The sequence below is a fragment of the Phacochoerus africanus genome, chromosome 2 (assembly GCF_016906955.1).
Source record: "Phacochoerus africanus isolate WHEZ1 chromosome 2, ROS_Pafr_v1, whole genome shotgun sequence".
Lineage (NCBI taxonomy): Eukaryota > Metazoa > Chordata > Mammalia > Artiodactyla > Suidae > Phacochoerus > Phacochoerus africanus.
The window spans coordinates 276,653,289-276,677,511 of NC_062545.1; the positions used below are offsets into that span (position 1 = coordinate 276,653,289).

The window sequence follows — 24,223 nt, forward strand, 5'->3', positions numbered from 1 at the left end:
CGCCCTCGGCCTGCCGGTCTCCCCCCCCCCCCCTCCGCCCTCCAGTGCCTTCGGAACACCTCCCCCTCCGCCATCCCCCCCCCCCCCCCCCGACTGGCCAGGCCACCGGTGCCTCTCTGCCTCTGACATTCTCAGTTTTTGAGCGCATGTTTTCCTTTATACTAGCTCCACAAATTTTGTAGAGCTGGCCCTGGCAGGGCCCTTGAGCCTATGGACCTTGATCCTAAATAGGCAATTACTGAGGTCTTCCCGCCCAGGGGGAGCTGGAGGGCTTCCTGGAGGAAGTAACCTCCAAGCTGAACCCTACAGAAGGAGTGGAAACCCGGAAGATGCTGACGGGGGTAGGCACCCCAAAGACACACTTCCTCCAGGGCCGGACCCGACTTTCAGGCACTTTTGCCTTGCTGACCCCTTCCACCATACAAATTACTAGAATTACATCTTTGGGGTTTTTGTTTGTTTGTTTGTTTTCTTTTTAGGGCCACATCCGTGGCATATGGAGGTTCCCAGGCTAGGGGTGCAGTCAGAGCTACAGCTGCCGGCTACACCACAGCCACAGCAACATCAGATCCGAGCTGCCTCTGAGACCTGCACCAGAGCTCATGGCAATGCCGGATCCTTAACCCACTGAGCGAGGCCAGGGATTGAACCAGCGACCTCATGTTTCCTGGTCGGATTCATTTCTGCTGCGCTACAATGGGAACTCCCATCTTAGCGTTTTTATGAAATATCTGTTTTACGTGTGTTGTTAGGAATACAAGTATGTTAACTTATGTATTAGAATATTTTCTTTGATTTAGAAGATCAAGTTTTTCTCCCAATTGTCGAAGAAATGAACACATTTTTGTGGGTCCTGGTCACTGTCCCCATTCCTGATGCAGGAGTTGGCTGTGGCCACTCTCTCCACCTACCAGTGCCCAGTGCGCTGGCTGTGTCACTGTGTCCTGGGGTCTGAGAGGGACAGTACGACTGGGCAGTGGCCCTGAGCTGGCCCTTTGTCTCCCCTCTTAGGACATGTGCCAGGCTCTCTCCTGTCACACAGACCCCCTGGACCAGAGCAGCTGTAGCCGCCTCCTCATTCCTCTCCTGGATGGGACAGAGTGTGGCGTGGGGAAGGTCAGAGCTGGAGTGAAGGAGCGCGTGTGCGTGTGTGTGCGTGGGCGTGTTCACATGTGCTCTGGCAGACCTGCAGCCTGGGAGCCCTCGTCCTGGGACAGGGGACAGGAGGACCTCAGGAGCTGGAGGTCTCGGACCACCTGGCCAGGAGCTGAGGGCAGCAAGATACAGAGGGCACCCAATACTTTCCCTGCCCCCTACAGGTGGTTTTTCTAGATTCATGCAGCGGACAGTAACATTGAAAGGCTTGCTCAGGACTCTGCGAGGGCGGGCGATGGGGGGATCCAGGGCCCCCCTCTTGACCAGGTGTTTCGAGCACCCACCCCCAGGCACCGTGTGGAGTCTCGTTTCCTCCTCCCTGGAGACTGGAATGGTGGGGTCACCCTCCCACCTCCCAGAGCAGGTGGAGGTGTCACGTGACCACATGGCTCCGCTCCCTCATAGCCTGCGCTGTTCACCTGGCTTCCTGCTACCGTGCACCCTCTGGGCCTCTGCCCTTCCCCTCTGCCTTGCGTGGCCAGACCCTTCCTCTGTCCGACGGGCTGGTGGCCTGCCCTCCTCTGTTTAGCATTGGCTCCCGAGCAGGATGGGGTGCGTGGCTGCGTGTGTGTGTTGGGGGTACTTTGGGTACTGGGGTGCCTGCGGGTGCGGGGTGCCCTGGGAGCAGGACATGGCGCTGTCCTTCTCTTGCAGTGGTGCTCCAAGGGTCACTGCCGCTCCCTGGCGGAGCTGGCCCCCGTGGGGGCAGTGCACGGGGGCTGGTCTAGCTGGGGGCCCGCCAGTCCTTGCTCCCGCTCCTGCGGAGGAGGCGTGGTCACCAGGAGGCGCCAGTGCAACAACCCCAGGTACTCGGCAGCGGGCACTGGAGGCAGCCAGCTTCGCATTCCGTGGTCGCGTTGGTGGCGGTCTCTCACCCCTGTGCCTTGCGGGCATTTTCAGACCTGCCTTTGGGGGGCGCTCGTGCGTAGGTGCTGACCTCCAGGCTGAGATGTGCAACACCCAGGTAGGCCTGCTCTCTCGGGCTGGGGAGGGGGTGAGGTCACAGCAACGGCCTGGAGGAGCCCAAGGACAAGGGCACCTGTGATTTGCGGTTCACACAATTTTTTCAAAAGGCACGGACATAGTCAGTGTTTATAATCAGCCTTGTTTTCTGAAGTTGGGGCCTCCCACCAGCAGCCTGGCTTTGCTTCTTGTTGCTGGGGTAGGCCCTGCCCTGTGCCCTTTACATACTCTCGTGGAGTTCTCCCATCAGCAGAGGAAGGCACCCCACTGTACAAGCAGGAACGTCAGGTGAAGCCTGGAGCTGGGCCCAAACCCTCTTCTTTGGGAGTTCCCGTGGTGGCTCAGCAGTAACAAACCTGACATAGTCTCTGTGAGGATGCAGGTTCGATCCCTGGCCCCGCTCAGTGGGTTAAGGATCTGGTGTTGCCATGAGCTGTGGTGTAGGTCACAGACGCGGCCTGGATCCCGAGTTGCTGTGGCTGTGGTGTAGGCTGGCAGCTGCAGCTCTGATTCGATCACTGGCCTGGGAACTTCCAAATGCCACGGTGTAGCCCTAAAAAGACAAACAAAAAACCCACTTTTTTTTTAATTACTCAATGAATTTGTTACATTTCTAGTTGTACAATGATCATCACAATCCAATTTTATAGGATTTCCATCCCACACCCCCGGTGCATCCCCCCACCCCCCGAACTGTCTCCTTTGGAAACCAAACAGTTTTTCAAAGTCTGTGAGTCAGGATCTGTTCTGCAAAGAAGTTCAGTCTGTCCTTTTTTTCGGATTCCACATGTCAGTGAAAGCATTTGATGTTGGGGTGTCACTGTCTGACTGACTTCACTTAGCATGATAATTTCTAGGTCCATCCATGTTGCTAAAAATGCCAGTATTTCATTCCTTTTAATGGCTGAGTAATATTCCATTGTGTATATGCACCACCTCTTCTTGATCCACGCCTCTGTCGATGGACATTTAGGTTGTTTCCATGTCTTGGCTTCTGCAAATAGTGCTGCAATGAACATGGGAGTACATGTATCTTTGCGAGTCGTGGTTTTCTCTGGATAGATGCCCAGGAGTGGGATTGCTGGATCAAATGGCAGTTCTATGTTGAGTTTTCTGAGGACTCTCCATACTGTTTTCCACAGTGGTTGCACCAGTTTACAATCCCACCCACAGTGTCATAGGGTTCTTTTTTCTCCACACCCTCTCCAGCACTTCTTGTTTGTAGACTTTTGGGTGATGGCCATTCTGGCTGGTGCAGGGTGGGACCTCATAGCGGATTTGGTTTGCATGTCTCTAATGATGAGCGATGTTGAACATCTTTTCGTGTGTGTTTTGGCCATCCGCATGTCTTCTTTGGAGAATTCTCTGTTTAGATCTTCTGCCCATTTTTTGATGGGGTTGTTTTTTTGGTATGGAGCTGCAAGAAGTGTTTATAAATTTTGGAGATTAATTCCTTGTCAGTTGCTTCATTTGCAAATATGTTCCCCCATTCTGTGGAAATCCCACTTTTTTTTTTATGGCCACACCTGGGCATATGGAGTTCCCGGGCCAGCGACTGAACCTGAGCCATAGCTGCCACCTACACTACAGCTGCAGCAATGCCACATCCTTTAATCATCAGCACGGGGCCAGGATAACACCTGTGCCTCTGCAGTGACCTGACCTACTCACTGCAGTCAGAGTCTTTTTTTTTTTTTTTTGTCTTTTTGACATTTCTTGGGCCGCTCCGTGGCATGTGGAGGTTCCCAGGCTAGGGGCCCAATCGGAGCTGTAGCCACCGGCCTACGCCAGAGGCACAGCAAGGCGGGATCCGAGCTGCGTCTGCAACCTACACCACAGCTCACAGCAACGCCGGATCCTTAACCCACTGAGCAAGGCCAGGGATGGCACTGGCAACCTCATGGTTCCTAGTCGGATTCATTAGCCACTGAGCCAAGGCGGGAACTCCCTGCAGTCAGATTCTTAGCCCACTGGGGGGGAGCTCCCAATCCCCGCCCCCCGTCTCCGCCCTCGAGCTGTAGGGGGCCTTGCTGTCTCCCAGGGGCAAGGACCCTCTACCCTAGACCCGCCCCCCATGCCCCCTGCCCCTGCCCCTCCTGTGCCTGTCCTCTGCCTCCTCCTGCCAGGCCTGCGAGAAGACCCAGCTGGAGTTCATGTCCCAGCAGTGCGCACAGACCAACGGGGAGCCCCTGCGCCTCTCCCCGGGCAGCACCTCCTTCTATCACTGGGGCGCCGCCGCGCAGTACAGCCAAGGTGGGGCGGGGGGTGGGGCCTGGGGAGCCAGGCATGAGACCCTCGGGCTGGGGGCAGTCACTGGGGGCCGGCCACCATCACTCTGAAGCTGTTGAGAGCGGGCTCAGACTTGTGTCATACCCGCCATGCCTCCCACGCCAGCTGGACCCCTTGCTGGCCGGCCTGGGTCTCCGTCTCTGCATCTGTAAATGGAGCTAAGAGGGCTAGTTCCAGCTCGGGTTGTCGGAAGGAGCGATGGTGCAGGGAAGCACTGCGCGTGCTCAGAGTTCCGTAACTGTTATCACGTCGTGATGTGATTACTGCCTCTGGAGTGGGACAGGTGGAGAATAAAACCCTTGGCTCAGATGCAAAGGGTGAAGCGAGATGGGGGGCGCGTGGGGAGGGCCCACTTGATCACGCTTCAGGGCGACTGGCCTCCCCGCCCCCTCCCATCCTGAGTCCTCGTCCTTCTGCTTTCCCAGGGGACGCTCTGTGCAGACACATGTGCTGGGCGGTTGGCGAGAGCTTCATTGTGCAGCGTGGGGACAGGTTCCTGGACGGGACTCGGTGTGTGCCCGGCGGCCCCCGACAGGACGGGACCCTGAGCCTGTGCGTGTCAGGCAGCTGCAGGGTAGGTGATGCTGGGGATACAGGGTGGACCTGGGAGTCAGCCAAGGGTCAAGTGCCTCACTGTGATCTTGGACAAGTCACTTAAGCTTACCTCCTGAGTGGCGTCAGAAGCCGCATAAATGCCTCATTTGGCTGTGGCATCCCCAGGATCTCACCTGCCACTCTCCTTGGCACAGATGTTTGGCTGTGACGGCAGGATGGATTCCGGGCAGGTGCCAGACATGTGCCAGGTGTGCGGCGGGGACAACAGCACGTGCAGGCCACAGAACGGCTCTTTCACGGCTGGAAGGGCCAGAGGTAGGGGCCTCCCTGGGGGTGAAGGGCCGGGGCTCCAGCCTCCAGGGAACCCTGCAGCCCAGAGCCAGAGTGCCAGCTGCCGCAGTGGCGGGACCCACATCCTCACCTTGAACCCTGTGAGCCAGCCTCCCACGAGGCTCGGATTTGGGTGGTGAGGCTGCTGCCCATCACTCCCGGATGCCCCCTGTAGCTGCGAATCAGAAAAACTATGGACCTTGGGAAATCTGCGGTGGGCTGGCCTCTCCTCTCCTGCTCGAGGAATCTGAGCTGGAGAGATGCGATACTGGAAAATCTTTGACTTTGATCTATTTGTAAAAGAGGTCAGGGAATTCCCGCCGTGGTGCAGTGGGGTGGGTGGCATCTCTGGAGTGCGGGGACGCAGGTTCAATCCCTGGCACAGTGGATTAAGGATCTGGCATTACCGCAGCTGCGGCTCGGGTCTGATCCCTGGCCCGGGAACTCCATATGCTACAGGGTGGCCAAAAAAACCCAAAAAACCAAAAAAAAAAAGAAAAAAGGAGTTCCCGTTGTGGCGCAGTGGTTAACGAATCCAACTAGGAACCATGAGGTTGCGGGTTCGGTCCCTGCCCTTGCTCAGTGGGTTAAGGATCCGGCGTTGCCGTGAGCTGTGGTGTAGGTTGCAGACGCGGCTCGGATCCCGCGTTGCTGTGGCTCTGGCGTAGGCCGGTGGCTACAGCTCTGATTCAACCCCTAGCCTGGGAACCTCCATATGCCACGGGAGCGGCCCAAGAGATAGCAACAACAACAAAAGACAAAAAAAAAAGAAAAAAGAGGTCAGGTCCTTTGCAGAGTCAGTCGAGGAGTTGAGTCCCACGCCCTGTGGCAGGCCCCACACTGTGCCCAGAACCTGGCATCTAGTCCCTCCTGGGTGGGGCAGTGTCCCCACTGATGGCCTCCAGCCTGGCTTTGATTGCCTCCTGTGACAGGGGGCTCACTGCTGCCTGAGGCAGTCCCATTGCGTTGGTAGCGTTCGGTGCTGAGGCCCTTTTATCTGCCCGGCTGGCATCTGCCCCCTCGGACTGTGATGTAAGCCACCTGAGTGCCCCCCCTTCTGCTTCCTCCTAGAGTATGTCACCTTCCTGACTGTCACCCCCAACCTGACCAACATCCATGTCATCAACCACAGGCCTCTCTTCACGCACCTGGGTGAGCTGGCTGGAGGATGCCCTCCAGGCTTAGCCAGGCTGTGAAGGCAGAGGGCACAGCCCCAAGATGCCTTCGCTTCTGATGCCAGCTGCAAGCTGGGGGAGGGGCCCCCAAACCACCCTCAGTTGCGTGACTCACCAGGAGGATCCCGGAACCTAGAGCTGTTACACTCCCAGTTATGGCTTGGCACAAGGGGAGATGACCAAACCAGACACAGGAAGAGACGCCTGGGGCAGAGTCAGGCACCCAGTCGTGCCACCACGCGCGGGGCACTGCCTACCCAGCGAGCTCCCCTGAGTCCCGAGTCCCGGTCTTAGTGGGGCTCCATTACAGTAGATTGATTGAGGGCCTGGTCCATTCCCCCCCCCCCAGTCTCCAGCTTGGCTGCTGCTCTGTGACTTGAAGGCCCCCCTCCGTCCCTCCCCCCACCCCGTCCCCCCCTCCCCCCCCTCCGCCCTCAGTCACGTGGGTGGCCTTTCTGGTGCAGCCAGTCCCTACCCTAAGCACAGAGGCTCAGGTGTGACACAGGGTGAAGGTCAGATCTGTCCCTGGGCAAGGCCCATCTCTTGACTGCTCAAGCCCCTCTTCCCTGCCCATGGGTCTTTATTTCTAGGGGGTGCTCTCACCTGACCTTTGGATCTGGGGTGGGAGCGTTTACCCTGGGTCCTTGAACCAACCTCTTCCTCACCCCCCCACCCCCGCCCCCATGGAGGGAGGTCTGAGTGCGCTTGGTGGCGGAGCAGGGCGTGCCCTCTTCAGAGACCACCCAAATGCGGGAGGGCTGGGGACTCTGGTATGGGAGTGGCAGGTTCGGCCACTGAGAAGTTGGCCTCCCCTTGGCCCTGACGTCACCTCCACCTTGCTCCTTAAACAGCACCTCGTCTGTGAAGGGGGCGGTACCATCTCCCGCGGTGGGAGGGGGGGCCGCCCTGGGTGCTGACTATCCCTCCCCCCACAGCCGTGCGGATCCGCGGGCGCTACGTCGTGGCTGGAAATGCCAGCATCTCTCCCAGCGTCACCTACCCCTCCCTCCTGGAGGACAGCCGTGTCGAGTACAGAGTGGCCCTGACTGAGGACCGGCTGCCCCACCGGGAGGAGCTCCGCATCCGGGGACCCACCCAGGAGGACCTGGAGATCCAGGTGGGGCCTCCGGGGGCTCCCTCCCCGATGCCGCGGACACACACCGCTCATTGTCTCAGCGGCCACTGGGGGGCGTGAGGTCCCTGTGCTCGGAGCCCACGGGGAGCCCCCAGCTCTGAGCCGGACAGAGGGAGAACCCTGCGCGGAGGTCTGGGGGCTTCCGAGGTCTGAGATGGGCGACCGCTGCCAGGCCGAGCAGGGGTAGGGGGTGGGGGTGGCATCTTGAGGGAACAGTGTGTGCGCAGGAATGGGGATTAGGACGGGGGAAGGAAAGGGTTCCCTCCAGGTGGCTGGAATCCTTGCTGGTCATGGGAGGAGCTCCCACTTTCTCTTGGGGGTCTGGGGAGCTGCGGTGGGGGGTGGGGCGTGGAGAGCGAGACAGCGGGGAGACTGGTTGGTCCCAGGCTCAGGATAGGGAGCCAGGGTGGGGGCAGCCCTCCAGCAGGCGAAGTGGCCCAGGAACTGGAAGCAGGGTGACTCAGGGCTCAAGGACCCAGGCTAGGGACTCAGCCCAGAGGTCAAATCCCAGCTCGGAAGGGACAAAGACAGCATTTCTGAGTCTCTGTTTCCCTATCTGCAAAATGAGACTAAGCATGCCTATGAAAAGCTATTGTGAAGGTGCATTTTTTTTTTTTTTTTCAAAATAACACACGGTAAAGGTTCTGGCAGAGTGTCTGCCCCCCACCCCACGAGCATTGGAAGGTAGCCACGCTGCATGGTACACGCTGCGAGCTGCATGCTATGTGCCGCAGGCTGCATGCTGACTCGGATCTCAAAGGGCCCAGAGGCCTGGCCTGCCCCATCCCGACGGTGGGATGAGACGTCGGAAGTTCTGGGTCAAAGGGGCGGGTGGTGTGAGGGCAGAACTGGAACCTGATGTCCCCCTCCCGCTTTGCTCTCCTCCTGTGAGGATGCTGGGTGGCCCAGGTCCTCCCTGCCCAGTGGGGACGAGATGGCCGTCCCACGGCCTGGGGTTATGGGCCGGCCTGATGCGTGGGCCGGGCAGTGCTGGCCGCAGGCCCCGGGCCCAGAGGCAGCTCTGCATAGATGTTGGTTCCAGGCTGGGTTCAGATGTGTCCTCTGCACTGTGAGCCTGTCTGCACGTGGCCCCCTGTGTGGACAGAAGGCAGTGTGGCCTGAAATAGTCCTTGAGCACCTTGGGGGGGTGGGGAGGGTCCGAGTCTTGATGGCCCCCGACATCGGTCTAGCAGCCCCACCCTCTGCTCCCACCGCTGGGGGAGACGGCAGGGGATCCCCAGAAGGCCAGGCCAGGTGAGCCCCGAGGGGAGCGGTTAACCCCTTCCCTGCCTCCCCATGTGGCCCAGTTCATTGGGAATGTTCCCGACGCCAACTGCCAAGCAGTTCTGGCGGCCTCCTTGCAGTGAGGGTGAAAACACAGATTCCTGAGCCCCTCTTGGAGCCACTAAGCCAGGACCTGTTGGGAGTGGGGGAGGACGGCTGGGCTGTGCCAGGCAGCCAGATGAGGTGTCCAGGGTGGGGGCAGGTGCTGGGATCTCGGGGGCCCCTCCTGCCCTCCAGGCTGGCCCCTCACAGGACCCGGTGACCCTTTTCAAGTACAGGCAGGCCGGCCCCCTGTGGTCACTCTTCCTTATAGCCCCCGTGTCCTCGGGGTCGAGCCCAGACCCCTGTCCAACCCCCTTCCTGCCCCCGTGCTGTGCTGGTCTCACCCCAGGCCGGGCCCAGACTCTTGGCTGCTGGAACGTCCCCTTCACCGGCCTCCCCGCCTCCCCCAGGAGGCCCTCCTGACCTGCCCCCCCACCCTAGGGGCCCTTCTCTGTGCTCCCCGATCCCCGAAACTTCCATGTACTTTGTCACCATCTGTCACCACCAACCCACCTGACCCCATCCCACCGTGAGCTCCTGGAGCCTGGGACAGTGTCCTGGTTGCTGTGCTGTCCCCAGAGTGTGGCATGGGGGCAGGTGATTGCTTGCTGAGGGAAAGGAGCCAGGGCATGGAGGGCAGAACAGCTGAAGGCCTCCCGGGGAGGTGGCTGTGACAGTGGCCCTCTCCGTGTGTCTCGTGCAGGTTTACAGGCGCTACGGCCAGGAGTACGGCCGCCTCGCCCGCCCAGACATCACCTTCACCTACTTCCAGCCTGAGCAGCAGCAGGCCTGGGCGTGGGCTCCTGTGCGGGGGGCCTGCTCGGTGAGCTGTGGGGCAGGTGAGGCCCGGGGCAGGGCTGGCCCGGAGCCCGGTTTGCCCCCTGCCTGGAGGTGGCCTAGCCTCCCTCTTCCCTCCCAGGGCTGCGTCAGGTGACCTACAGCTGTTGGGACCAGGCCCGGAATGCATGGGTGGAGGCTGCCCTGTGTGCAGGGAGCCGGCGGCCGGCGGCGTGGTCCGAGTCCTGCACCCCTGCTCCCTGCCCCCCGTTGTGAGTGTCGTAGCGGGCTCACCAGGGCCGCTGGGCTCTCTCCTGGCTCGTGGGCCCTCTAGCATGGCCTGGGCCAACAGTGTTCTCCTCCAGTTCTGGAGATTTCCCTGTGGGGTGGATTCTGTCATTGTCCCCGTGTAGGAGGTGAGGACAGTGAGACAGGCAGACACGAGTGACAGTGTCAGCCTGGTATGACCTGCACCCACTGTACCTTGTCTGCGGGCAGTTCCCCGCACGATGGAGATGATCGCCCTGTGGGGGAGGGTGGGGGAGATCAGGGAGCTGGCGGGTGCTGCTGGCAAGAACGGAACACGAGGGACAAGGCTGTCTGTTGGGTGCAGGGCAGGGGCAGTTTTAAGTTTTTTGGCCGTGCCCGCAGCAAGCAGAGGTTTCTGGGCCAGGGATTGAACTTGTGTCATGGCTGCCACCCGAGCCATAGCAGTGATAATGCCAGGTCCTTAACCTGCTGAGCCACCAGGGAACTCCTGGGACACTTTTATACAGATGTCCTCAGGCTCGGGTGCAGCTTGGGGCCTGGAGAGCTGAAGGTTGGGGCGCTGCAGCCCAGAGCAGGGGTCCAGCCCAGAGCAGGGACATGAGTCACCTTGCAGATCAGCTGGCCTCCTGCCCTGCGCCCGAGTCCTGGGCCAGCCCGGGCCGCATCCTGGGCTGCGTCCTGGCCAGGCCCCATGCTCTGCTCCTCTCCTCAGCTGGGCAGTTGGAGACTTCGGCCCGTGCAGCGCTTCCTGCGGGGGAGGCCTGCAGGAGCGGGCGGTGCGCTGTGTGGAGGCCCAGGGTGGCCTCCTAAGGACGTTGCCCCGCTCGCGGTGCAGAGCGCTGGCCCAGCAACCGGCGGCTGTGGAGACCTGCAACTCACAGCCCTGCCCCACGAGGTGAGCCCCAGGGTGGGGCCGGGTCCCCCCCAAGGCCAGATCCAGGCAGGGTCTCCCCAGCAGGGCTTGGCCCTGTGCTGAGCCCCTTCTGAGTGTCCCCGCTTCCCAAGGCCTCTGGCTGCACCTCCCCACCCTTCCCACCCCCGCCCCCGCTGCAGGGGAGTGTCAGCTTCCAAATTACCAGCTACCCAGGAGGCCCTGGGTTGGCTATTTCCCTTGGCACTTCCTCGTGGAGGGTCTGTGAGGACACGAAGGTAAAGCCATAAATGTCACGTTGTCATTGCTATTGTCATGTCACCATATTGTCCCCCCACTGTGCCCTAGCTGGCAGAAACTTGCCGTTCCAATTGGCCACTGACTTGGGTGACCTGAGCAAGTCCCCTCCCTCTCTGGGCCCGTTTTGTTACCTGTCTGGTGGGGGGTGGGGGTGGGCCTAGGTCACTGGCGGTCCATACACGGCTCTGGGCACCTTCCACCACCTTGCATCCGTGGCACATGTCACAGCCAGTCACCACTCTTTTCTGCTGAGGGCTGATCCTGCCGCAGACTCCTTAACACAGCACTCTAAGCAGCCACCACCTCTCAGCGGTGGCACAGGGGACGCATTGACTTTCCCCAACCTGGTGATCTGATTGTGCCTGGCACTTGTTCCTTGGCACCCTCTAGGTTGTGTGGAGCAACGCCCTTGGCTGGTCGGGGGCCCCGCCTCTGCTTCTGGGAGGCTGGTGGGTTGGGGCTTGTGTCCCTGCACCCTGGGTGTCAAGTCAGGGGCCAGTGGCAGCTCCCCAGTCTTCAGGGAAGGGCCCCTGGTCTTGGCCTCTTTGTGGGGACTCCTCTTTGGGCTCTTGGATATTGGGGAGTAGGCTCACTGCCTCCCTGCCCCGGGAGCCGGGCTGCTCCAGCAGCTCGATGGCACGGGCAAGGCCTGATGGCGATCCCGTGCCATCCTCAGAGAGACATCGGACACCTGCCCGTCAGCCTGTGGAGCAGAACTGGCCGTGCAGAATGTGACGTGTGTGCAGGGGGCAGAGGGCATGGGGGCGCTGGCCACTGCTGGGCCCTGCCCCACAGACCAGAAGCCATCTGCCCTAGAGCCGTGTATCGAGGTGACATGTCCTCCAGGCTGGGGCCATGTGAGTGTCCTGGGCACCAGAGGGCTGGGGCTTGTGGGTCCTTTTCTGGCCAGGAGAACGGGGAGCACTGGTTCCCACTGGCCTCCTGGCCGGAGCCGGAAGACTGCCCATCTTCAGGGCTGCGGTCCTTGGGGTTCCCTGGGTCAGAGGATGGACTTAGAGTCAGGGCTTCTAGGAAGGCTCCTTCCCGAAGGCTCGCAGGCCCAGGACTCCAGACCCTGGTAGCTGCTGTCGGTTCTCTGCTACGTGGAGAAACGCGGCCACGCTCCTGCCGGCGTCCATGGGCTCAGGCTGGGTGGGCTTGCTTCAGACAAGGGTGCTGGCCAACCGGGGCCCTCGGGAGCTGGTGGGGCTTTCAGGGCCAAGCATGCCTGCAAACCTGGCTCCTGAACCCCCCGCTCAGTCACCCCCGCCACACGGTGACTGCTCACGTGGCTGCAGAGGCCGAGGCAGGGCGTGCGGCGAGGGCATCCGCTGGGGGCCAGAAAGCAAGGCTCCCGGGAAAGGGGCAGCGGGGCCGGGCAGCCTCTGGGGAGCTGGTGACACTGATATTCTCTCCTGCACAGGCTAGGGTGGGAGGGGGTGGAGAGCCAGGTGCCCGGGGGGCTGGAGGCAGGAAGCCCAGACCCACCAGCTTGTTTGTGGCCCCGCAGCTGGAGGCCCAGTCTCCAGGCGAAGAGGCTGTGTCCCCAGAGGGCAGTGCCAGGCTGGAGGTTCAGGCCGCACACGTGTGGACTCCCCTCACGGGGCCGTGCTCCGTCTCCTGTGGTCAAGGTGAGGCCCCCCGCTCTCCTAAGCGCCCACTAACTCTAAAAACCATATGAGGCGGCTTCCGGAATATCCAGCTGCATCAGAACATGCCTTTAAATGCAAGGAGCTTGGGGCCAAGTATGGTCAAGCCAAATGAATGTGCTCATTGATTGGCTGGAAGATAGGAAATTGTCATCAAAGTGGCCAAATTGGCACCTAAGAGCACGTTCTTAAGGTCTAAGATGGGCCCCAAACTTAGCTCTGAGCTTCCTGGCGGCCAAACCAGAGAAACAAAGTGAGTTTTAAGATACACAGTGTTCTTGGGAGTTCCCATTGTGTCTCAGCGGTAACAAACCTGACTAGTATCTGTGAAGGATGCAGGTTCAATCCCGGGCCTCGCTCAGTGGGTGAAGGAGCTGGTGTTGCCATGAGCTGTGGTGTAGGTTGCAGATGCGGCTTGGATCTGGTGTGGCTGTGGCTGTGGCTGTGGCCAGCAGCTGGAGCTCCAATTTGACCCCTAGCCTGGGATCTTCTGTATGTTACAGGTGTGGCCCTAAAAAGACAAAAAAAAAAAAAATCCCACAAAAAACAACCTTATAAAATCCCTCCAAGGGTGGCACCATTAGAGGAAAAACCTGAGGCTCAGAGAAGTTAAGTCACTCGTGCAAGGTCACTCGGCTGTGAGTGGCAGAACCAAGACTCGAACCCACGCGGGCCTCCTCTGCTAGGGCTCTCCAGAGAGCCCGGCACCCGTGGTCCTGGCTGAGCCCTCTTCTTGGGGCACGCGGTCCCTCCTACCCCCCGGCAGGCCTGATGGAGCTGTATTTCATGTGCGTGGACTCTGCCCTCGGGACCCCAGTCCAGGAAGAGATGTGTGACCCGGCAGCCAGGCCTGGAAGGCGGCAGGAGGTCTGCCAGGCTGCCCCGTGCCCGGCATGGTGAGTCGCGGAGGGAGGCTGTGCAGAGGGGCAGCAGTCTGGGCCCCCAGGGAGGAAGGAGTCGGACCCTGGGTGTGGCTCCCTCGAGCGCACTGGCCTTTCCCTCCCGCAGGTGGGAGACCCGAGCCCTGGCCCCGTGCCCGGTGACCTGCGGAGGTGGGCAGGTGCCGCTGGCTGTTCGCTGTGTGCGGATGGACCGCGGCCGCCTTGTCCCCCTGCCTCACGCCAAGTGCTGGCCGCTGCCCCGGCCCAGGCCCTTTGAGGACTGCAGCCCCGAGCCCTGCCCTGCCAGGTGGGCCTCTTCCCAAGGAGACAGGGGGTCCCAGGCGGGCGTCCTTGGAAGTGGCACCATCACCTCCGGCTCCTGACCCCTGGCATCCTCACCCTCTGGAGTGGGTCCCGCTGGTGCCCCGAAGGCTGTGGGGGGTGTTAGCGGCTGTGACGTGCCTCACGCAGGATCAGAGACGCTGTGGCCTCATGTGGTGGATGGTCCCTTTCTTCCTCACCTGCTCTTCACTGGGCACCCACTGGCCTGGCACCAGGGGACCCAGCAGAGAACGAGGTGGACAAGCTCCCCTGCCCTCCTGGAGCAGATGCTGGGGGCCACGGGTGATAAATATGATCAAGGGGGGGACACGTATCGTTTAATGGATGCTGTTGATGCCGCGTGGCCAGCAGCAGCAGGGAGCCTTGGCGTCCCGGCAGGGGCAGGTCCAGTGGCGGGCGGCTGGGACTCCCATTGGAGACAGACGTCTTTGCAGCTTCCCTCCGGGGCCCTGCCCCTGCCCCCAGGGCCTTGTGGACACATCAGGCCTCAGCTTCCCCTTCTGTAGAATGGAGTCTTCTGCGCAGTCTCTGTCCACCGCCCTGAGGCCCTCAGTGGAGATGTAACAGCGACCCCCTCCACCCTGAGAGAACCTTTCCAGACCCTTCCTTCTCAGGCCGGGGAAGTAAGGGGAAGCCCCGCTCCTGGGGACCCCCTGACTCCAGTTTGCCCCAGGTGGCGGTACAAGCTGGCGGCCTGCAGCGTGAGCTGTGGCGGGGGCGTGGTGCAGAGGATCCTGTATTGTGCCCGGGCCCACGGAGAGGACAAGGACGAGGAGATCCTGCCGGATACCCAGTGCGAGGGGCTGCCTCGCCCAGAGCAGCAGGAGGCCTGCAGCCCGGAGCCCTGCCCGCCCAGGTCAGCAGCCCCCAGAGGCACAGTGGTCAGCCTGAGCTCCTCGTGTGTGTCCACGCTGGGCTAGGGCTGTGGGGGGTAAAGGGCCGGGCAGTGGCACGGGTAACAGGACTACCCGGCAGGTGGTGCCCAGTGACGTCCCAGCAAAACCCAGGCAGTGCTGTGGGTTTTAATGGAGGTGTGGGTGTGGGGAGGGCTGGGGGTCTTCCCGGTAGAGGAGGCAGCTTCTGAGTGGAGGCTGAGGGCAGCCTAGCTGGGGCATGGCCCTGCCAAAGCCACAAGGGACAGAGCGGCCCAAACCAATGGGGTCCGGAGAGGGATCTTGGCTCAGTGGGGAAGGGCAAGCAGTCAGCTGCCTTGTTCATGGTTCTCCGAGCTTTCTTTGTAATTCTGCATTTTAAATAGGGGAGAATGCTTTTCTGTATCACCCAGTAAACGTCCAGAAAAAAACATAACCACACGTGTCCCGGAGTTCCCGCTGTGGGGCAGCGGGTTAAGATCCCGTGTTGTCTCTGTGGGGGTGTGGGTTTGATCCCTGGCCCCTGCAGCAGGTCAAGGACCCAGTGTTGTGGTGTAAGTTGCAGCTGTGACCCAGACCCCATCCCCGGCCTGGGAACTTCCTCGGGTTTGGCCTCGGGTGCAGCCAAAACAAAAAACAAAACAACCCCCAAAACCAATCACCCCTGTCCCACCTGGAGATTTAACAGATTTAACCACCATATTGCCATGTGTCCTGCCTACGTTACCTGGGTTTTAAAGAAATACACCTTACGGATGAGACATCATTTACATGAGAACCTTTAATTGCCTGTGCTTTCTGGGGTCTGCTGCAAAGTAGGGGAGCAAACTAGATTTTCCCCATCATTAGCAGCAGCATAGGCTGTAGCTCCCCAGGCACCCCTTCATCACACCCGAAATTCTCCTGGGTGTTGGGTCTGTGTCAAGGCTTTTTACCAGGTCTGCTGTTTTGTTTTTGTTTTTTTTGTCCCCCCTCCCATTCAAATCATTCCCTCCCCATCAAATCACTTTTGTTTCATTCCGGTAGATTTTATTTTATTTTTATATAGCATTTTTTATTACTCAATTACATTTATAGTCATACAGCAATCATCACCACCAAATTCTATAGCATCTCCAACCCAAACCCCCAGCACATCCCCCCACTGCCCAACCGGTTTCCTTTGGAAACCATACATTTTTCAAAGTCTGTGAGTCAGTATCTGTTCTGCAAAGAAGTTCAGTCTGTCCTTCTTTTAGATTCCATATGTTAGTGAAAGATTTGATGTTGGTATCTCACTGTCTGACTGACTTCACTTAGCATGATAATTTTTAGGTCCATCCATGTTGCTAAAAATGCCAGTATTTCATTCCTTTTAATGGCTGAGTAATATTCCATTGTGTATATGCACCACCTCTTCTTGATCCACGCCTCTGTCGATGGACATTTAGGTTGTTTCCATGTCTTGGCTTCTGCAAATAGTGCTGCAATGAACATGGGAGTACATGTGTCTTTGCGAGTCGTGGTTTTCTCTGGATAGATGCCCAGGAGTGGGATTGCTGGATCCAATGGCAGTTCTATGTTGAGTTTTCTGAGGACTCTCCATACTGTTTTCCACAGTGGTTGCACCAGTTTACAATCCCACCCACAGTGTCATAGGGTTCTTTTTTCTCCACACCCGCTCCAGCACTTCTTGTTTGTAGACTTTTGGATGATGGCCATTCTGGCTGGTGCAGGGTGGGACCTCATAGCGGATCTGGTTTGCATGTCTCTAATGATGAGCGATGTTGAACATCCTTTCGTGTGTGTTTTGGCCATCCGCATGTCTTCTTTGGAGAATTCTCTGTTTAGATCTCCTGCCCATTTTTGGATGGGGTTGTTTTTTTGGTATGGAGCTGCAAGAAGTGTTTATAAATTTTGGAGATTAATTCCTTGTCAGTTGCTTCATTGGCAAATATTTTCTCCCATTCTGTGGGGTCCTCTTTTTGTTTAGTTTAGGGTTTCCTTTGCCGTGCAGAAACTTTTAAGTTTAACTAAGTCCCATTTGTTTATTTTTGTTTTTATTGTCATTTCTCTAGGAGGTGGATCTGAGAAGATGTTGCTGTGGTTTATGTCAGAGAGTGTTTGGCCTAAGTTTTCCTCTAAGAGTTTTATAGTATCTGGTCTTATATTTAGATCTTTAATCCATTTTGAGTTTATTTTTGTGTATGGTATCAGGAAGTGTTCTAATTTCATTCTTCTCCATGTGGTTGTGCAGTTTTCCCAGCACCACTTACTGAACAGGCTGTCTTTTTTCCATTGTATATTCTTGCCTTCTTTGTCATAGACTAGTTGGCTGTAGGTGCATGGGTTTAAGTCTGGACTTTCTATCCTGTTCCACTGATCTATATTTCTGTCTTTGTGCCAGTACCATACAGTTTTGATGACTCTAGCTTTGTAGTATAGTCTGAAGCCAGACAGCCTGATTCCTCCAGCTTCATTTTGCTTTCTCAGGACGGCTTTGGCTATTCTGGATCTTTTGTACTTGCAAGTAAACTTTAAAATATTTTCTTCTAGCTCTGTGAAAAATGTCCTTGGTAATTTGATAGGGATTGCATTGCATCTGTAGATGGCCTTTGGTAGTATAGTCATTTTGACGATATTGATTCTTCCAGTCCACGAGCATGTATGTCTTTCTATCTGTTTGTGTCATCTTTAATTTCTTTCATCAGTCTTATAGTTTTCAGAGTACAGATCTTCTGTCTCACTAGGTAGGTTTATTCCTAAGTATTTCATTCTTTTTGATGCCATGGTAAATGGGATTGTTTCCCTGATTTCCCTTTCTGACACATCAAATCATTTTGGACACTGTAGCTCTGTGGTCCCTTTGCCATCCCTACCCGTATCTCTTGATTTCTTCGCTTATGCTCAAATGTGCACCCCATTTATTTTCCTTGAGATAACCTGGGACTTTTATGGGAATTTTGCACACCCGGGAGCTCTGGTTACCCTCCCAATGTCTCCAGAGCCACCCTGGTCTCTGACGTTCTAGAAGATTCCAGGGTATGCACCTACCTTCCCGCTGCCTGAATGTGTCTCCTCTGGATGTTCCTTCCTAGGCTCTGCTTGAAGCTCTGGGATGGAGAGGTGGGGTCCCCCCTGAGCTCCCGGTGGCACACATGTCCCACCCCAAGGCTCTCGGCTCTGCTTTCTGTTTTACAGCCACTGCCTAGCATTTATTTCTCTGCTCATTACCTCTCTCTTCCTTCTAGGGCAGTGCTTTCTGACACAGGCAATTCTGTCCCCTCAGGGGACAGGTGGCAATGTCTGGAGATGTTTCAATTGTCACAGTTGGGGGTGGTGGGCAGCTAGCAGGTCGAGGCCAGGGGCGCACCTGGACTTTTCACCCTGTAGAGATACCCACCCGCCCCCACAGGTCACAGGTGCTGAGGTGGAGGAGCACAGATGCTCCAGGGAGCGGGCAGGGGAGACTTGGTCTGGCTCATGGCTGTATCCCAGCCTCTGCGATGGCACCAGGCCCGTAGAAGGCACGCATTTGAGAGGGGGCATCTCAGGGCCATGAGGGCTGCATCATGTAGTGGTTGGGACTCCAGGCCTGGTGCAGCCTGCCCGGGTCCGGGCCTGGCTCTGAAACACGTGGGCCATTATTATTAGTCTATTGTGATGATTATTGCTAGTTGACTGACTAACCGATACAGAGCTCTGTTACCCCTCATCCCAGGGCATCGCTCCCACGTCCCTTCCCTGTTGTGTGGACCAGCAAGCAGCCAGGTGTCCACGGTGTTCTGTGACAGAGGGGACGAAAGGGGGAGCCTCTCCCTCACCAGTGAGCCCTGTGACCAGACAGGAGGGGTTCAGGGGCCGTCCTGCTGGGTCTCAGTGGCCCTGGAACCCATCCTGGCTGGCCGTCCGAGGAGCCTGAGGGAGCAGTGCCATCTTGCGGGATACTCAGCCTCTCTCTGGGGTCTTCTCCTCCCGCAGGTGGAAAGTCACATCCCTTGGCCCGTGTTCGGCCAGCTGTGGTCTGGGCACTGCCACACGCTCGGTAGCCTGTGTGCAGCTGGACCAAGGCCAGGACACGGAGGTGGATGGGGCGGCTTGTGTGGGTCTGGTGCGGCCGCAGGCCAGCATCCCCTGTGTCGTTGCCGACTGCGCCTTCCGGTGGCATGTCGGCGCCTGGATGCAGGTAAGCGCGGCCGCTGGGCCTGGCAAGAGCATCCTTGGGGCATCCTCCCACATGGGAACCATGGGAGGCTTTGGGTCATTGTGATTCCCAGAAAGGAGGGGGAGAGTTGGGTCTGTTGAGGGGGCAGTCAGGGCATCTTGGGGTAAAAGACAGAACTGGGGGGCAGCTAAGCCTTAAGAGGTCCTGGGGCCTGAAGCCCCCAGAGATGGAGCACAGGTAACCCCACCCAGACCGGCCAATGCCACCCCACACCCAGCACCTCCCAAGGCACTGGGGAGACACAGGTAAATAGAGCTGGGTCCCCCCAGAGGGGGTTCGCTCACAGTGTGGAGGGGAGAAGAGGCAGAGCAGACAGCCGCTGTCGCCTGGGCATCTGGGTTGGGGGAGAGGATGCTCAGACAGGGCAGTGATGGGCAGGAGAGCAGGAGGGCAGGAGGGCGGACACCGGGCTGCAGTGAGTGCCAGAGGGCAGGAGGAGGAAGCCACGCTGCCTGGTCCCTGCTCCAGGTCTGGAGGGCAGAGAGGCTTGAGGGCGACAGTCAGACCCGGGCTGGAACCCCTGCTCCTCTTCCCTCTGTGACCCTTGCAAGGTGACATCTCTGAACCTCAGTCTCCTCGCCTGTAGAATGGACACACTGCCTGCCTCCCATGTTGTGCAAAGATTATATCAGATCCTGCCTGGCCTGTGGTCACCGCTGTCCTTGTCACCCTGTGGCAGGGCCAGCCCCATCTCCCTCCCCTCTTCCCTGGCAGTGTTCTGTTTCCTGTGGGGATGGCATCCAGCGCCGGCACGACGCCTGCCTCGGACCCCAGGGCCAGGTGCCTGTGCCAGCCGTCTTCTGCCAGCACTTGCCCAAGCCAGTGACCGTGCAGGGCTGCTGGGCCGGGCCCTGTGCAGGCCAAAGGACGCCCAGCCCCGCATCTCTCGAGGAAGCCACTGCTCCCAGCCAGACCACAGCTGCCACTGCTGGTGCTTCCCCGGCGTGGCCCCAGCGTGGGGACCGCCTCCTCTCCCTGCATCCCCAGGAGGGCCCAGCGGAGTCCAGTTATGCTTCTCCCTCCTTTCTGTCCGGGCGGGTGGCTGGCTTTGAGGGGGGGTGGGCCGAGGCACCGATCCCTGGGAGATCTGGGATGTACTCCTCCCGGGGGTCTTCTGAGAGTGGCTGCGGCTCTCGGGATGCTGGGATGCGTGGGGCTGGGCTCGGGGCAGGCCCTCTTCCTCATGGGGAGACTGCCTGGTCACTTTGATTTCATCATGGGAAGGTAGCTTGAAGGTTTCACAGAGTCGGAATCCTGGCCTCTGTGACCCACTGTCCACACCGCCTCCCTCTTGCTGGAGCATCAGGGGCGGCTCTGTGCCTTAGGTGATGATGCTGGGACCCACGCAGCCTTCTCCTTGCCTGAGGCTTCCGGCAGGGTCTGGGGGGGGCTATAGGAGGACCCCCTAGCCACCCCAGCCTTGAATTCTTCTTGCCCAGCTTGGAAAGCCCCCCACACTGCCTTGCTGGGGGGACACTCTTGCTCACCTGCCCTCCCGCACCCTTTCCAGGTGCCTGTGGCCAGCAGTACCTTGAACCGACAGGAACCATTGACATGCGAGGCCCGGAACAGGCTGACTGTGCAGTAGTCATCGGGCGGCCCCTGGGGGAGGTGGTGACTCTGCGAGTCCTTGAGAGCTCCCTCAACTGCAGCGCTGGTACGTCCAGGGCCATGTGAGCAGCTGTTGCCAGCGAGCATGACTCCAGGGCGCCCCATGGGGGGGGCCTCTAAGTGCGTCCCCACTTGTAACCATCACAGCCATCTCACGACGGGTGTGACTGCCCATTTCACAGATGAGGATACTGAGGCTAGGAGAGCCGTTACTTAGCATCACTTAGCCAGTAAGTGGGAGGGTCAGGACTTGAACTCAGCTCAGTTGACCCCAGACCCCTGAGCTGCTGACCTGTAGGGGTGGCGGGGGCGGATCCTCACTGCACCCCCATTTTCCCAGGGGAGATGCTGCTGCTTTGGGGCAGGCTCACATGGAGGAAGAAGTGCGAGAGACTGTCTGGCATGACTTTCAGCACCAAAGCCAACACGCTGGTGGTGAGGCAGCGTCTCGTGCAGCCGGGAGGCGGGGTGCTGCTGCGATATTCAAGCCAGCCTGCCCCTGGAACCTTCCACCGAGGTACAGCGAGCCTGCCCCGCGTCCCCAGAGGCTGGCTGGGGGGAGCTGCTGCCAACGGGGCCAGTTCCGAAGGGTCGGTGGCCAGGCGAGGCAGACAGGGAGCTGAGCAGACTGACCATGAAAAGCAGTGCCTTCCTGGAAACGGCCCCCCACCCCCGCCGCCCCCTATTGCCTACGCCTCCGCCCCTGCGCCTGCGCTCAGGAAAAGGGGCGGGGGGGGGGGCGGGGGCGGGATATGCTCTGTCCCTTCCTCTCCGGGGCCCTGTGGCGAGATGGGTGGGCACGGAACTCCGGCCACATCCTCACTCCCTCCCTCAGGCCACCATGGCCCCACCCTCTGGCTCCGGTCCTTCCAGAGCCTTTACAGTCCTCCCTTGAACCGCCTTCCCCAGCCCCGCCCAGGGCACCGGCCTCTTGCCCCCCCCCCCAGAGTGGGGCATGTGCGTGCTCGCACACCGCGCATGCGGAGGATAGTGACCCCCCCCCCGCCCAAGACCTCCACTCGCCCGCGGCCCCACGGGTAGCCTTCTAGGTTGCTTCAGGGGGCTTGCCCTCCTCTGACAGTCCAACCTGGCTGAAGGGGGCTGCCCCAGTAGTTCGAGAGGTTTCTTCCCCCCAACCCTCGCCAGGTCTCAGGTGAGAAGAGAGGCCTTGGGGGGCTTCTTCCTCTGCAGAGAGTTGACGTCCCACTCCCCGCCCCTCTGCGTGGAGCACAGGCACCAGCTGCCTGCCTGTCGCCCTCACCTGTCAGCCTCCCCACGCTCAGGAGTGGGCGTCGAGGAAGGCCCAGCAGGCGTGGGCAGGAGGGGCTATCGTGGCTGCACCAGGTTCAGGGCGAAGCACTTCTGCACTAGTGGCTCTGTTGAGTCCTCTTAAAAACCGACCCGCCCAGCGTGCGCTGCTGTTCCCTCACTTTCCAGAAGAGGGGGCTGGAGGTCAGAGCGGTTACAGCCTTCACCCAGGGCCACCACCCAGCCGGGAGGTGGAACAGTGGGGTTCAGAGGGGACTTGTGCCTGGTGTGAGCGCCCAGGAGAGACGACATGACAGTCCACTGGAGCAGTGGGGTCCCAGGCAGGTTTTATGGACCAGAGAGCTGGCCCGGAGCACTGAGAAAGGAGAACGCAGCCCCCCCCCCCCATCATTTAGGGAGAGTTAAGTTTTATAGGGCAGGGCTCGTGGGTTGAGTCACATAGTCGTGGGATGGTGGTGGGGTCTGGTCCAGGCGGTAGGTTTAATCCTTAGCTGGCCAACGCTTAAACAGGCAGAAAAGTCTGACGGTGTTCTGAGGTGGCGACGAATCCAGGCTGGAGCAGACCTGTAGCTCGTGGGGATACTTTGATGGCTGCTTTGCTGTTCAGAGGTTCCACCTGCGACCTGGGAGCCCGGATCTTGGTCACAGGGCACACGGCGCCCTCCCCCCACTGCTCCCAGGCTATGAGCTGTCCTGGCCTCTGCCCGGCCCCCATGTCCCTGAAGGAGCCTACACCCAGTCTGTCCTCCTGCTCTCCCCTGCAGAGTGTGACATGCAGCTCTTTGGACCCAGGGGTGAAATCGTGAGCCCATCAACGAGCCCAGATGGAAGGCACGTGGGGGGCTGCCGCATCTTCATTAGCGTGGCTCCCCGGGCCCGCATCGCCATCCACGCCCTGGTCACGGACGCGGCCACCGGAACCGATGGCACCGATGCCAGCTACGTCTTGGTGAGGCTTACCTGGGTGGGGACAGGAATGGGCTGACTTTTGCTATGAGTCTGGACAGGCATCCCTGGGGACAAGGACTGAGGGGGCTGGGCTAGAGGACCCACTGACTTTCCTTCAGACGAGAACCTTCAAAATCACTAGTGAGAGAATGAGAGATTCTTCCACTTATTCACCAGCAAATGTTTATTGAGCTCCCTACTGGGGTGAAATAGAAAGTACCTTTTCTGACGTAGACTGCCAGTTCACCCAGGACTGAAGCATCTTTCAAGACCCCATTATAATTTTACTAGAACAGTGGGCCCAGCCCTCCCCCTGGCCTCGCCCCTGACCCCGCCCCTGGTTTCCTATGTTCTGGGAGAACTGGCCTCTGGAAGGTATCAGCTCCCTGCAGGAGGCAGCCTGGTCTCTGGAACCAGACAAATCTGGGCTCAGACTCCAAGGCTGGCATCCTGGCTGTGTGTCTTTGGGGGAAGAAGACACCTTCTCTGAGCCTCAGCTTCCTAGGTAGAATGATAGTGTCTTCCTGGTAGGGCTGTTGTGTGAGGATTAAATGTGACCCTGGATGGATGATACCTGGTTCATTAAGGGCTCCTGATTGCTATAGCTAATTGTCGTGTGTGTTCCTCCCAGATCCGGGACATCCACAGCCTGAGGACAACGGCATTTCATGGGCAGCAGACGCTCTACTGGGAGTCAGAGGGCAGCCAGGCAGAGATGGAGTTTAGTCAGGGCTTCCTGGACGCCCACACCAGCCTGCGGGGCCAGTACTGGACCCTCCAGAAAGGAGCTCATTAGCCCAGCAGTGCCCTGCCTTAGCGCCCTCCAAAAGCCCATCCCACAGTTGACCAGTGGGCACAGTCCTGGAAGGAAGGGGAGGAGCCCGACATCTGTGATCATCCCCTGTTAGGTGCCTGGCCAGCCCTGGAGGGGTAACTCTGGTGTCTGAGCCCTTTCCAATTCGAATTCCCTCCAATCTTAAGTATTTCCTTTATGGCCTCCTCCAACGTGCAAAATGCTGCGGGGTGGGAGGGGGGGCTCCAGAAAGGCAGCCCCCAGGCCCTCGGTACCAATAAACAGAAGGTGCGGTCTGAGTGGCGTTTTCCTTACTTAACCTGTCCAAGTGTGGCTAGAAAACCCACCCCCATGGCAGGGCGGGGATTCCCTGGCCGCGGCTGGGCTCCAGACCTAGTCCACATCTGAGCAAACCCCTGGCCGCCCCTAGCGATCGACTTCCTACTCAGCGAGGGGAGGCGAGGTTGTCGGAGTCACAACCGGGCCCTGAGGCTGGCGCACCTGTTAA

General features: G+C 59.2%; 1 protein-coding gene across 4 annotated transcripts in view; it reads left to right on the forward strand.

The window, feature by feature from the left end:
- Positions 1 to 24,014, forward strand: part of ADAMTS13 (ADAM metallopeptidase with thrombospondin type 1 motif 13) — a 34,294-nt gene extending 10,280 nt beyond the window's left edge. For all 4 annotated transcript variants that reach the window (XM_047768828.1, XM_047768825.1, XM_047768826.1 and 1 more), the window contains 22 exons: positions 1,012 to 1,116; positions 1,810 to 1,961; positions 2,056 to 2,119; positions 4,245 to 4,371; positions 4,833 to 4,981; positions 5,157 to 5,277; positions 6,364 to 6,444; positions 7,403 to 7,584; positions 9,632 to 9,767; positions 9,848 to 9,977; positions 10,688 to 10,870; positions 11,823 to 12,003; positions 12,657 to 12,777; positions 13,562 to 13,691; positions 13,804 to 13,983; positions 14,692 to 14,874; positions 18,851 to 19,055; positions 19,809 to 20,100; positions 20,605 to 20,751; positions 21,046 to 21,222; positions 22,739 to 22,923; positions 23,554 to 24,014. In XM_047768828.1, coding sequence (XP_047624784.1) covers positions 1,012 to 1,116; positions 1,810 to 1,961; positions 2,056 to 2,119; positions 4,245 to 4,371; positions 4,833 to 4,981; positions 5,157 to 5,277; positions 6,364 to 6,444; positions 7,403 to 7,584; positions 9,632 to 9,767; positions 9,848 to 9,977; positions 10,688 to 10,870; positions 11,823 to 12,003; positions 12,657 to 12,777; positions 13,562 to 13,691; positions 13,804 to 13,983; positions 14,692 to 14,874; positions 18,851 to 19,055; positions 19,809 to 20,100; positions 20,605 to 20,751; positions 21,046 to 21,222; positions 22,739 to 22,923; positions 23,554 to 23,718 — 3,396 coding nt within the window. In that variant the 3' untranslated portion in view covers positions 23,719 to 24,014. The remainder of the gene's footprint in view (positions 1 to 1,011; positions 1,117 to 1,809; positions 1,962 to 2,055; positions 2,120 to 4,244; positions 4,372 to 4,832; positions 4,982 to 5,156; positions 5,278 to 6,363; positions 6,445 to 7,402; positions 7,585 to 9,631; positions 9,768 to 9,847; positions 9,978 to 10,687; positions 10,871 to 11,822; positions 12,004 to 12,656; positions 12,778 to 13,561; positions 13,692 to 13,803; positions 13,984 to 14,691; positions 14,875 to 18,850; positions 19,056 to 19,808; positions 20,101 to 20,604; positions 20,752 to 21,045; positions 21,223 to 22,738; positions 22,924 to 23,553) is intronic.
- The last annotated feature ends 209 nt before the right edge of the window (positions 24,015 to 24,223 follow it).